This window comes from Nomascus leucogenys, chromosome 22a (assembly GCF_006542625.1).
Source record: "Nomascus leucogenys isolate Asia chromosome 22a, Asia_NLE_v1, whole genome shotgun sequence".
In the NCBI taxonomy this organism is placed as follows: Eukaryota; Metazoa; Chordata; class Mammalia; order Primates; family Hylobatidae; genus Nomascus; species Nomascus leucogenys.
In genome coordinates, this window is record NC_044402.1 from 108,895,281 (window position 1) to 108,909,498 (window position 14,218).

The 14,218-nt window shown below is 36.7% G+C and overlaps 1 protein-coding gene across 4 annotated transcripts in view; it reads left to right on the forward strand.

Annotated features, from left to right (window-relative positions):
- Nucleotides 1-14,218, forward strand: part of PIKFYVE (phosphoinositide kinase, FYVE-type zinc finger containing) — an 88,926-nt gene that overhangs the window by 60,171 nt on the left and 14,537 nt on the right. For all 4 annotated transcript variants that reach the window (XM_030803304.1, XM_030803305.1, XM_003254011.4 and 1 more), the window contains 11 exons: nucleotides 98-198; nucleotides 2,047-2,118; nucleotides 2,723-2,894; nucleotides 5,477-5,655; nucleotides 7,452-7,565; nucleotides 8,239-8,347; nucleotides 8,464-8,618; nucleotides 9,255-9,345; nucleotides 10,957-11,017; nucleotides 11,864-12,001; nucleotides 12,454-12,574. In XM_030803304.1, coding sequence (XP_030659164.1) covers nucleotides 98-198; nucleotides 2,047-2,118; nucleotides 2,723-2,894; nucleotides 5,477-5,655; nucleotides 7,452-7,565; nucleotides 8,239-8,347; nucleotides 8,464-8,618; nucleotides 9,255-9,345; nucleotides 10,957-11,017; nucleotides 11,864-12,001; nucleotides 12,454-12,574 — 1,313 coding nt within the window. The remainder of the gene's footprint in view (nucleotides 1-97; nucleotides 199-2,046; nucleotides 2,119-2,722; nucleotides 2,895-5,476; nucleotides 5,656-7,451; nucleotides 7,566-8,238; nucleotides 8,348-8,463; nucleotides 8,619-9,254; nucleotides 9,346-10,956; nucleotides 11,018-11,863; nucleotides 12,002-12,453; nucleotides 12,575-14,218) is intronic.

Genomic DNA, 14,218 nt, shown 5'->3' on the forward strand with positions numbered 1-14,218 from the left:
AATTGGAGGCTTTACAAATAGAGTGGAGTGTGTTTGGTACATTGGGGTTGAATGTGGTTGCCGTCACTTGCTCATCCATTCATTCCTTCTTTTTCAGGTGGACTGTCTGAATCCCATTAACCACCAGAGACTTTGTGTGCTCTTCAGCAGCTCTTCTGCCCAGTCCAGCAATGCTCCTAGTGCCTGTGTCAGTCCTTGGTAGGATTCTTTTCCCCCTACACTATTCCACTTAAGAACAGAATTCCAGCAATTAAAAAAAAACAAAAACAGTCATTAGGACCTGTATTGAGGTACACAGCACACTACTGGTCATATATGAATTGATAGAACTTTTAAACTTGTGAAGTAAATATGAAAATACATGTTTGTTCATGAGTAGAAGTAAATGAGAGTACATTAGGAGTGAGGGATAGAAGAGGAATTTGTATTAGTTGACTTTCCCTTATCTGAAATGCTTGGGACCAGAAGTGTTTTGGATTTAATATTTTTTCAAATTTGGAAATATTTGTATATACTTAATGAGTTATCTTGGGGATGGGACCCAAGTCTAAACATGAAATTCATTTGTGTTTCATACACACCTTGTACATGTAGCCTGAAGTTAATTTTATATAAAATTTGTAATAATTTTATGTATTAAACAAAGTTTGTATACATTGAACCACCAGAAAGCAAAGGTTTCAGTTGTGGAATTTCCCACTTGTGGTATCATATCAGGACTCAAAAAGTTTCAGATTTTGGAGCATTTTGGATTTTGAATTTTCAGATTAGGGATGCCCAACCTGTACTTAAAAAAGTAAGAAAGTTGACACACAGGCTGGGCGCGGTGGCTCACGCTTGTAATCCCAGCACTTTGGGAGGCCGAGGTGGGCTGGTCACGAGGTCAGGAGATCGAGACTACGGTGAAACCCCGTCTCTACTAAAAATACAAAAAAATTAGCTGGGCATGGTGGCGGGCGCCTGTAGTCCCAGCTACTCGGAGAAGCTGAGGCAGGAGAATGGTGTGAACCCGGGAGGCGGAGCTTGCAGTGAGCCGAGATTGCGCCACTGCACCCCAGCCTGGGCGACAGAGCGAGACTCCGTCTCAAAAAAAAAAGAAAGTTGACACACAAAAAGCTTGTTTATAAGCATTTTGATGATAGTATGTACAATTTAGGCAGGTTTTCCATCAGGCATAATTTTTATAAAAGCAGTCAACCTTTTGCTTTATTAGTGGGTTTTAGTCTAAAACTTAAGTAGATTGATAGAAACTGAAATACATTTTATGTTTTAAATTTTTTTTTCAGATTATTGTCACAAAAACCTCACACAGACGTACATAGCCTTACATTACATAGTTCACCTTTAGTTTTAAAAGTACTATGGAACATAACTTCTTTTTTGGGGGCACTGTTTCCATGCCAAAACATATTCTGTGTTTTAATTTTAGATACCCGAAACACTTATTTCCAGCAGTGAGCCCATGGGTTCTTCTAGTAGTATAGCTTCAGCAGGCAGACTTGGGACTGGCAGAACCCATGGGAATTTTCTCTGGGAGTTTATATATAGGTCAAGGCTTGAATAAGGTGTGGATTTCAACAGTTATATAGCCAAACTGTCTTGTGAGCATTTATAGGTTAGATAAAAAGTTAGAAACTGGCACTTTAGCAAGAACTGCTGTTTTCCATAATCAGTAAAGGCATGGACAAGAGAATAGGAGACCAGAGTCACACCTTGTGCTGACAGGGCTTAAGCCTTTGTAAAGGAAACCTTTACCTCTTCTTAACTCAGATCAGTTTTACTAAATTAATATTATAGTTTATGCATCCTCATTAGTTTCATAAGATACTAGTGGATTGGGAGTGAAAAAGGTGCTTTAGTGTGGCAAGTCTAAACTTGTTTTATTGGATGAGCTAAAACCTGTTTCATAACAACAAAGAACATTACCTGCTTTCATACTTCATTGTAAGTACCATACATTTAATAGGTAATCACAGTTTGTGGTCTCATGAAATGTCTCTGGTGCATGGTAATTCTTATGTTTCTAAGAGGTGGTCTCTTCCTTAGGATTGTAACAATGGAATTTTATGGAAAGAATGATCTTACATTAGGAATATTTTTAGAGAGATACTGTTTCAGGTAAGAACATATTTCTTCCTTCTGTTCCATTACACATTTTTGATGCTCAAAATTTCAACCTAAAACGTAAACATGAGTTGGATGTCAAGTGACTGTTACATGATCCTCACTTTCATAGTGCATATCAGAGTATATCATTCAAAGAAGTAATCTATTTCATATTTAAACTGAGATCTCATATCCAGAAGGTTCCTCATATCTGCCCATCTAATTACCCTACCATCAACATTTTTCGGATACCTGTTTTTTTACAGTGATTCAAATGAGAGGTAAAATGTTGGAATCATCTAGACCTCAGTTTAAGTCTTAGCATCATCACTCGCCACTTACATGACAAAGCACTTTACTAGTCCCCTTTATAGGGAATAACAATCCCTAGAATTGTCAGAAGGTAAAAGGAAATGTTTTAAAATTGTTTGGCAAATAGAAGGTGCTTAACAAATGGAAACTATCACCATGCTGTAGCTGAAGATGATGTTCAGCTGCAGGCTCAGAGCAGCATGAGTACCTTGTGCAGATTGTCCACTAGTCAGGCTGCACTTTGACAGTGGTTCTGATTTCTGTTTCATGCTTAATGTGAGAAGGGTTCTTTTGTTTGTCAAAGGCCTTCTTATCAGTGTCCAAGCATGTTCTGTGATACCCCCATGGTACATCATATTCGTCGCTTTGTTCATGGCCAAGGCTGTGTGCAGATAATCCTGAAGGAGTTGGATTCTCCAGTACCTGGATATCAGCATACAATTCTTACATATTCCTGGTGTAGAATCTGCAAACAGGTAAATAGACCCTATTGCTGTATTTTGTTTGCCATTTATTTCTTTATTTGTATGGTTTTTTTTTTCTGAGGAGAAGGTTTCCTATATGGTATTGGATTCGTTATTTGTTATAGAGCTCTGTTTGTCATTGTTATTTTACCTTCCAGTGCTGTATGTTCAATCCAGTATTCGTTTTTTGAAGATCCCATCTTAGGAATGTATCAGTCACTAAATAAATACAAGTGCCTTACACAGTAAAGTATCTTGAGGTTGTATCTTGACATATCTCAATTTTGTTTGTTTATTCATTCAACAAACATTTAGCACCATTTATGTGCCAGATACTGTGCTGGGCCCTAGGAATGAAAAAAAGAATAAGGAATGACTTCTGTTCTCTAGGGGAGGAGACAGACTTGTAAAGCAATAACTGCAGTATATTAGGATATTTGTATAATAAATTTGAGCCTATATCAGCATTTCTATTCACATACAGATGAGACCATGTTGAAATTGATCTCTACTGGTTTTTATGCATGTTCTTGAGAAAAGGACATGTGTTTTGTTTCTTCTTTGTGCTTTTCTTTACTTTTCTAACTCTGGGGCAGAAATTTAGTGCCAATATTGTGTTTTTTTAAATATATGATTTTAATCCAGACTGCTTGCAATCTGGATAAAATGTTCCAAATTTAACTTATTACCTTAATTAGGTTATTTCTTTTTTTCTTTTTTTTTTTTGAGATGGAGTCTTGCTCTATCGCCCAGTCTGGAGTGCAGTCCTGTGATCTCTGCTCACTGCAAACTGTGTCTCCTGAGTTCAAGCTATTCTCCTGCCTCAGTCTCTGGAGTAGCTGGGACTACAGGTGTGTGCCACTATGCCCAGCTAATTTTTGTATTTTTAATAGAGACAAGGTTTCACTACATTAGCCAGGCTGGTCTCAAACTCCTGACCTCGGGTGATCCGCCCACCTCGGCCTCCCAAAGTGTTGGGATTACAGGCGTGAGCCACAGCGCCTGGCCTTAATTGGGTTATTTCAAAGTGTGCTTTTGGAAGGCACATATGGGAATTACATATAAAATAATAGCATGACCTACATTAATCAGTGGTAGAGAAGGGCAAAATCAAAGTTGCACCTGCAGCAGCAAACATACAGACATAAAATTATTTCTAGCAATTCTTGGTCTTAGTTTCATACTTATTCTTACCGACTTTAGTTCCTATTAGTTAGCTGGTAATAGTTTGTTGTAGAATATGTTAACTGGGTAGACTGACCAATGAATAACTTAAATTTGATCTTTATGACTTACATGCTTTGCTATATGCACTTTATTTTAAAACAAAAACTTCTACTTTTTTATGCTAGAAAGGAAAAGGTAAGTTTTGTTACACTAAAATGAAAAACTTATAGTGTCAAGGAAAAATACAACATATATGACTAAACATAAATATATGTAATATCAAATTTCTATAAGCCATGATAATAGAAAAATGGGCAGAGGACATGACAATGCAATTTAATGCAAATGGTTACTTAACAAATAACAAATAAATGTTATTCATTAGTAGTCAGATAAGCGTAAATCAGTAAAATCCCTTTAAAATTTTTCCTTTAGGAGATTACATTTCAAAAATTTCAATTCTAATTCCTAGGATTGGGTAAGAAAGTGGGGGAAATTGATATTCTTAAATATTGTTGGAGACTGTATACACTGGTGCACTTGTTTTGGAAGACAATGTGGCAAAGATTATCAAAGATCATATAAATGTTTATGCCCTTTGACTTACCAGTTCCCACCTTTATTAATTTATCCCACAGGAATAATTGCGGATATTTGTAGAAAAACTTGTAATGTCTTAAAGGCACATCAGTAAGGATTGGTTAAATACGTGTCCAGATACTCCAAAGCCATTTGAAAAGTTGTTCAAGAATATTTTATGTGGGAAAATATTCACGATATATTGCTAAGTAAAAGATTATGAAACTATAGCAGTTTTTATTTACAAATATACTGGCTGTGTGCGTGTCCATGTATGTATGTATATATGTATATGTATGGGTGTATATATATATATAAATACATCAAAAGTAAACATATACTAGTATATTAATGTTGTTGGTGGGTTTATTGATGATGCTGCTCTCCTCCACCACCCCCAAGTCCACCCACCTTTGAACTTTCTCATTCTTTTCCCAGTTTTCTGCAGTCAGTATGTATTACGTTTGTATTAGAAAAGAAAATGTTGGCCGGGTGTGGTGGCTCACCTGTAATCCCAGCACTTCGGGAGGCTGAGGCAGATGGATCACGAGGTCAGGAAATCGAGACCACCCTGGCTAACATCGTGAAACCCTGTCTCTACTAAAAATACAAAAAATTAGCCGGGCGTGGTGGCACGTGCCTGTAGTCGCGGCTACTGAGGAGGCTGAGGCAGAAGAATGGCGTGAACCCGGGAGGTGGAGCTTGCAGTGAGCCGAGATCGTGCCACTGCACTCCAGCCTGGGCGACAGAGCGAGACTCCGTCTCAAAAGAAAAGAAAAGAAAATGTTATTTTTTGAAAAAGAGATTCTCAATATGTGATTAGGTAAACTATTTTTGCTGAATTCCAGGTAACACCAGTTGTTGCTCTTTCCAATGAGTCCTGGTCTATGTCATTTGCAAAATACCTTGAACTTAGGTTTTATGGGCACCAGTATACTCGCAGAGCCAACGCTGAGCCCTGTGGTCACTCCATCCATCATGATTATCACCAGTATTTCTCCTATAACCAGATGGTGGCGTCTTTCAGGTAAGAAATCCTAGGAATCTTGTGCGTGATCCCAGATCTCATAATCCCTTAAGAATTTTTTAACATTTTCACTGTTACTAGATTGAATTAATTTGTGGGATTCCCCATTTCTACCCTTATAAATGCAGAGGACCAGACTGTATTAAGAGCTTTCAGTATTATTTTATTTACTCTTTACCCTATGAAATAGTTCTTATTATCCTCACTTACAGAGCTTACGATCATTCACTTACAGAGCTCTCAAGTGATGGAGTAATGATTTGAACCTTGGTCGATCTACTACCAGCCTCACTTTTTAAAAAAAAAAATTTAATATAAAAATTTTAGAAAAATATGAGACAGGATCTCACTGTTACCCAGGCTGGTCTTGAATTGTGCTCAAGTGATTCTCCTGCCTCGGCCTTTCAAAGTGTGGGGATTAGAAGTGTGAGCCACTGTGTCGGGCCCTGGCCTAACTCTTAACCATTGTTTTGGCATCTGAAAGTCTGTCAGAATTTTTGCCAAGACATTAACCATCAGAAGGATAATCACATATTTCTGATAGAGCTAAAAGTCTGTGTTCAAAGAATTGATAGTTGCCATTGTGGTATTAAATAATTTGAGAAAGCCGTCAGGTTCTGCCTTCAAAATATATCCAGAGTCTGAGCACTTTTTACCACCTCTACCACTACCACTTTGGGCTGAGCCTCTGCTATCTTTCACCTGGATTATTGTAGTAGCCTTAGCCAGTCTCCCTTTGGCCTTGTCCCTTTAGCCTCTTCTCAACACAGCAGTCAGAGTGGTTCTGTTAAGGGGCAATCAGCTAAGGCCACTCCTCTGCTCTACACACTCCAAAGGGTGTCTGTTTCACCCGGAGTGAAAGCCAAAGTCCATTTACTGGCCTTTAATCTACCTGCACTGGCTGCCCAGGACCTCTCTGCTCTTACCTCCTATTACTCTCTCTTCACTCATCCTACTGCTGCCCCGCTGGCCTCCTGACTGGGCCTCAGGCGTGTCAGGTAGGTTGCTGCCTGGGAGCCTTGTACTTGTTCTTCCCTCTCTGAATTGCTTATTCCCCAGATATCTGCTTGTTGCTTCCTTGCGTCTTACAAGTCTTTGCTCGCGTTTCACCTGCCCTGACACTCCCCCATCCTAGCACTCTGCTTCTCTTTCTTGCTATATTTTTCTCCATAGTACTGAACATCTGATACGTATTTTGTTTGTTACCTGAATCTTGTTTTTCCTGAATTGTGAGAACAGGAATTGTTAGTGTTATATCCTCAGCACCTAAAACTGTCTGGCACATAATAGACCCTCAGGAGATATTTGCTAATTAGAGCTTATTTCCTTTTTTAAGCAAGAGCTTTTAACCGTGCATGTAGGGCCTTGCAGGGGAGTGGGGTTGTAGCATTTATTAGTCAATATAAACCCCCAGGTGGAAAGGAAACAAAAGACTCATGAAGAATCTTCAGGAGCTGGAAAGTAATGAATACCTACAATTAGATGTAGGTATTTTAGTTTCCTTATTAATAGGGATGGTTTATAGCAATCGTTTTTGGTTACAGCAGGTAAGGATAACTTCAAGGGATAAATGATGGTACTACAGCATAATGAAAGATAAAACAAAATCCCTCCAGAATTGGGGAGGATATTTATTGTAACGGCTAAAAATTATTTTTGTGATTGTTTTAAAATGCCATTTTATATTAACTTTTTCTCTTATGCCTCATAGGATTTAGTTGAACATCATGATACAGCTCTATTCAAGGTATTAAACTATTTTTCATTTTCTATTGGTCGTTGTATTTTCTTCTCAGTTATTCTCCCATTCGGCTTCTTGAAGTATGTGTTCCACTCCCCAAAATATTCATTAAGCGTCAGGCCCCATTAAAAATGTCCCTTCTTCAGGATCTGAAGGACTTCTTTCAAAAGTAAGTTCAGTTTCTTTTATCATCTTCTTTTGTTTATTTACAGCTATTTTAAAGTATCAGATTTATTCATTTTACTTTCTTTGAAAATGTAAATTTTCTAATTGTATGCTATGCATGCTTGGTGTACAAAAAGAAAATTGTAGACGCTATGGAAAGATAATAAAAAAGAAGCCAAACTCTTTTAGACATAACAACTTAAAATTTTTTTTTTTTTTTTTGAGATGGAGTCTCACTCTGTCACCCAGGCTGGAGTGCAGTGGCGCGATCTCGGCTCACTGCAAGCTCCGCCTCCCGGGTTCATGCCATTCTCCTGCCTCAGCCTCTCCGAGTAGCTGGGACTACAGGCGCCCGCCACCACGCCCGGCTAATTTTTTGTATTTTTAGTAGAGATGGGGTTTCACCGTGGTCTCAATCTCCTGACCTCGTGATCTGCCCGCCTCGGCCTCCCAAAGTGCTGGGATTACAAGCGTGAGCCACCGCGCCCGGCCAACAACTTAAAATTTTGAAGTACATCCTTTTAGGTCTTATTTACTCTGCAAAACTGTATGTAATTCTTAATTAGGTAAAACATTATTTCAATTACATTTTGCATGTAGCTTTTTTTTTCTATTTAGGTGAGATAGAAAATTTGATTCACTCTTTCTAAAGTGTTTAATGTTCTCTCTATTGTTAGAGTTTCACAGGTATATCTTGCCATTGATGAAAGACTTGCATCTTTGAAAACTGATACATTTAGTAAAACAAGAGAGGAAAAAATGGAAGATATTTTTGCACAGAAAGAGGTAATTTATTTCTTTGATAGAAAATTGAAAAGTTAATTATTAACTTAATAGCAGTTTCTTTTCGGGTATGTCTGTATAGTGTCTCTGTCTCCTGAAGTTGTTTCTGTTCTTTGTAGATGGAAGAAGGTGAGTTCAAGAACTGGATTGAGAAGATGCAAGCAAGGCTCATGTCTTCCTCTGTAGATACCCCTCAGCAACTGCAGTCGGTCTTTGAGTCACTCATTGCCAAGAAACAAAGTCTCTGTGAAGTGCTGCAAGCTTGGAATAACAGGTGTGATTTTGCAGTCTGGTTTTCTTTAATATTATTGCCACATTTGTTCTAATGTGATATCTTAAAACTTAAAAATTTTTAGTTATGGTTGTTTCATTTTGTGCTCAAGTTAAAGAAACTCTTGTTTCCCGTCACTCTCCTTTCCTCTTTGTGTTTTAAAATATATGTGCTATATTTTAGGTAGCTTGTGAAGATGTAAAAACCAGAGGAGAATAGCCTTTGATGCTGTTTCTAATATAATTTGAAACAATGTAGTTCAGATGTGTGTGTGCTGTTGAATTGTTTTTAACTGAATTAGTGTGCCATGAGTCACTATTGGTTTTTGGCCAGCAATTTCAAATATATTGTATATTGATATGTTTATCTTATGCCTTTATTTAAATATTTATTTTTTAGAAGTATTTTTCTTTATAATAATTTGCTATTTTTTTTTTACAACTATAGTCAGATCAACAAATGCTCCTGATTAATTAGATATGACAAAAACTTACTCTTATTTATATATAACTTTAAAGACTATGGTAATCCAAATAGGAAAACTTTGTGATTTCAAAGTTGTAAAGAGAAAATTTATAAACAGCACTCAAGGGGCTAGAAACAAACCATATATTTTTTTTTTTTTGCTTTTGGCCACAGGTTGCAGGACCTTTTCCAACAGGAAAAGGGTAGAAAGAGACCTTCAGTTCCTCCAAGTCCTGGAAGACTGAGACAAGGGGAAGAAAGCAAGGTATGAAATATAGTCTTGTCCTTGGTCCTTAATCGATAGAAATATAGTTAGTTCCATTTATAATACTTAGCAGGGATAGTTTAATATGTACTTTGTAATGATATCCAGTAGGGTTTTCCATTTTGAATTTGTGAGGTTTCAAGGAACTATGACCTGGATTACTTTTATGTTATAACCTGAAATAAAATGATTGCTTATAATTTATTTATTTGAAATGTTTATAAAAGCTACAGTTTGCTGCATCACCAAGGGTAGCATCGTGGTGACAGCAAGTGCTACAAAGGAAAGTCGTGGATGCTCTGAGTATATAATAGGATCCTCATTTATTTTATACTCCACAGTTTTGGGTGTTTTTAAAATCTCTGTGCTTAAATAAGAGGTTTTTCTTAAGGTATTTGAACTGCGTTTAAGTTCTTTTTCAACTGTGTTAGTTTTCTCTTGCCTGGTGACAGATTATCCCAAACATAGTGGCCAAAACCACAAATTTATAGATAGATATATCTATATAGATGTTTATAGATAGATATATCTATATAGATTTTTATAGATATATGTATATAGATGTTTATAGATAGATACATCTATACAGATGTACATAGATATAATACTTAGGATTATCCCTTACGCCTAATAATCTTGTATAGATAGATCTATATCTATCTATCGATCTATCTAGATATATCTATCTATCAATCTGTCTATCTAGATAGATAGATATATCTATACCTAGATGCTTAATTCCAGGAAGCGAGCTACTATTTAGAATGCAATTCTCAAAGTGTGGTTCAAGGACTCCTGATAGTCCAAGACCTTTTCAGGGACTCTGCAAAAAATTTTTTTTTGAGAGATGGAGTGTCTCACTCTGTCATGCATGCTGGAGTGCAGTGGTGCGATCTCGGCTCACTGCAGCCTCTGCCTTCCGAGTTCAAGCAATTCTCCTTCCTCAACCTCTCGAGTAGCTGGGATTACAGGCATGCGTCACCACACCCAGCTACTTTTTTGTATTTTTAGTAGAGATGGGGTTTCTCCATGTTGGCCAGACTGGTCTTAAACTCCTGACCTCAGGTGATCCACCCACCTCGGCCTCCCAAAGTGTTGGGATTACAGCTGTGAGCCACCACACCTGGCCCATTTTTATTTTTTATTTTTTCGGTTGCATATCTGTATGAAGCTAGATTTTCTTTATATACTTCAATCATAATGGTGTATCTCAACAGATTACATGCAGAAGCCAAATATGAATCTAGCTATTTTCTATTTAGCTAGACATTAAAGATATTTTTCAAAATGTAAAGCAGTGCTACTCTTTCACCAATTTTTTTTTTAAATTTTAGCAAATTGGTATGTTACGTGTTTAAATATGTTACTTATATTAATGGGTTTATTATTTATAAATGAGTTCATGCACATTTAATAACTTTCTCTGTTTTAATTTCTAATAAGGTAAAAATGTCTAAGGTAAACAAAAGCTAATTAAAAATATTAAGGGGGTTTTTAGTAATTTTTAAGGGTATAAATGAGTCCTGAGACCAAAAAGTTCACTGGATTAAAAAATTTTTTGAGTGTGATTTTCATGTTTTTCATAAGAACAAAGTATTTACTTCTCTACAGATAAGTGCAATGGATGCATCTCCACGGAATATTTCTCCAGGACTTCAGAATGGAGAAAAAGGTTGGTCCTTGAATCTGGTGATCACTTGCCATAGGATTTAAAGAAATTTCTTATTGTATAAGTTGTTTTAAACTGTTTGAGCAGTTTTTCTGATGCTGTTGTTCATAGACTTTTTTTCCTTCCTGTAGAGCACTTGTAATCCTATCAGATTAAGATTATCATATAGTGTATTGCAGTAAGATAAATCAGGTTATAGAAGTACATGAAATATAAAGAATGCTGCTATTGGGGAAGAAAAAACAAAAAAGTAAATTGAATTTGTTTTGCTTATTACAAAGTCAATCCCCAGGTTTCATTGCAAAAATCTTATAAAGTTTAATTTACATTTTTAATGTCACTAAAATATTGTCTAGACTTACGATGTCTTTCACAGTATTTCATTGAATAACTTGGTGTCATCATAGAAACTTTGTGGGGAAATTTACATAGACTGTAGAACCAGGAGCTCAACTTATAATTCTTGGCATTTTTCTATTATAATTGCTTTTTCTTTCCCAGAATAAGCATGCAGTCTTTCTCACAGTGTCCTAAATTCATTCTCTATTAAGCTAGAAACTAATATTTAGGTAGGCATTGTGGTATAATGGATAGCGTATTGGATAGGAGTCAGTCTTGGTTGATAGTTGCGGTACTGCTACCAGGATTTGATTGTAGTCAAGTCATATATAATCTTTCTGGATTTTTGTGTCCATTTCTATGACATGAGCTACATGACCTAGATGATTTTTAAAAAGTAAAAATTCCACCTTTTAGGAAGTAGGAATATGAATGAGCATTTAAAAAATATCAGGTAGACATGGACTTAATGTATGTAAATGACTCATTTAAGATTGTGTTTTTCTTTAGAGGATCGCTTCTTAACAACTTTGTCCAGCCAGAGCTCCACCAGTTCTACTCATCTCCAATTGCCTACGCCACCTGAAGTCATGTCTGAACAGTCAGTGGGAGGGCCCCCTGAGCTAGATACAGCCAGCAGTTCTGAAGGTAGAGGTTAAGTCACTTTTACTCTATTTCATTGTATCTAAGACTGAAAGATGTATCATTGATTTACATGAATTACAGCCATTTCTCTAAGGACAGATATTTGCTTCATAGTAACAGATTCATGCCTTGCTTTCTGTTTATTTGGTAACTACTAAATTATAGTATAAACTTTGAAATTAACTTTAAAATTGCTATTTAACTCAGGTGTAATAGCCACAGTGCTTCAGAGATGTTTAAAAAAACAAGTGTCCCTTGGAGTCCATGCTGTGTATGCTTCACTGTTGTTTCCTGTTTTATCTCATAGTGGTCTTTTCCCTTGATCAGAAATTTTAAACTGTTATTGGTATAGTATACATATGTCCATATTCCAGAAAGGAAAAGAACCAGTCAGCAGTTTATACTTTTTATTCTCTCTGAATATTAATATATAAGTAGACTATTTTTCATTTTAGATGTGTTTGATGGGCATTTGCTGGGATCCACAGACAGCCAAGTGAAGGAAAAGTCAACCATGAAAGCCATCTTTGCAAATTTGCTTCCAGGAAATAGCTATAATCCTATTCCATTTCCTTTGTAAGTATTATTAAAACCAGTGGCTCTTAGCAGGGGGGTTATTTTTCCTTAGTTGCTTGCTGCATATTTAAATATATTTATCTGATGCGTGATTTTTCAATCCTAAATTTTATTTCATCTTAGTAAAAGAGATGTCTTTTGATACAATACTTTGTAGAACATATAATCATTATAATATAGTAGATGAGTGGATAAAGCACTAGCCAATGTTACTTATAAATGTTTGAATTACTTGTTCTGGAAACACTTGTTTGTTTATCTTTTTTCAAAGATACGTGGCTATATCCACTGATTTAATAATTATAAAAACATATTGCTTGTTATATATGAGGTTGGTAGTTGATTTGCTGGGACATGGCATTGTCCTAGCACTGATGATGAACTGCAGTGACTTGTACAAGTTTTCATGTGATCTTTTTTTTATGGGGCACACTCAAATTTGGAAAGAATATAGGCTGGCTGTGAAAGTTTATTTTTCTTCCACTGGTTGACCCATGTGGCTATCAGATGCTGCCCTTGTTATGGAACAAGTGTATCCAAAAAGTGGACATTTTTGTTAATAAGGCCTTCTGCTTTTTATTAACTGGCTTACATATTTATTCAATCAGTATTTAAACTTTTATTTAGTGCCTGTTTTAGTGCCCTGTGATGTAGAATAAGATTTGTAAGGAATAGTCATCGCTCTTAGGAGCTCATAATCTTTGGGAAGATACAGTTAGGACTCACAGTACAGTATGTGATACATTACATGACAGTAAAATATAAAAGGTCCCTTTTTTTTTCTACTTTAGACCTGAATATATCAGTTTCTTGATTGGGCTGGGATCTCCCTTATGTTATGGTCTTTGTTCATGCTGTCACATTTATTTTTATTTTTTTAATTTTTATTATTTTTGAGACAGTCTCTCCCTCTGTCACCCAGGCTGGAATGCAGTGTTGTGATCTTGGCTCATTGCAACCTCTGCCTCCTAGATTCAAGTGATTCTCCTGCCTCAGCTTCCCCAGTAGCTAGGACTACAGGTGTGTGCCACCACACCTGGCTAATTTTCATATTTTTAGTAGAGACGAGGTTTCACCGTATTGGCCAGGCTGCTCTCGAACTCCTGACCTCAGGTGATCTGCCCACCTCAGTCTCCCAAAGTACTGAGCTACTGGACCCGGCCCTTTAAACTTTTTTTTTTTAATGTAGTTTTTTTCTTTTTATTTGTTTCTCTTCTCTCTAAACCACTTTTTTGAAACACATTCTTTTTTAATCATTCAGTCCTGTTCTTTCTAAGAAGAATTTACTAGACCCTCCCCCTTACCTCCTGCTCCAGTCAGAGTAGGTTTCTGTTATATGCTCTTAAGATTCCTGTCTTGGTCCGTTCATGCTGCTCTGATGAATTACCATCGACTGAGTCGCTTATAGACAACAGAAATTTAATTCTTACAGTCCTGGAGGCTAGAAGTCTGAGATGAGGGTGCCAGCATGGTTGGGTTCTGACAAGGGTCCTCTTTTGGGTTGTAGACTGCTGTTTTCTCTTTGTATTCTCATGTGGTGGAAGGAAGCTGAGAGAGCTGTGTCTGGTCTTTTTTATGAGGACACTAATCCCATTCAAGAGTACTCCACTCTCATGACCTAAATTACCTCCTAAAGGCCCTACC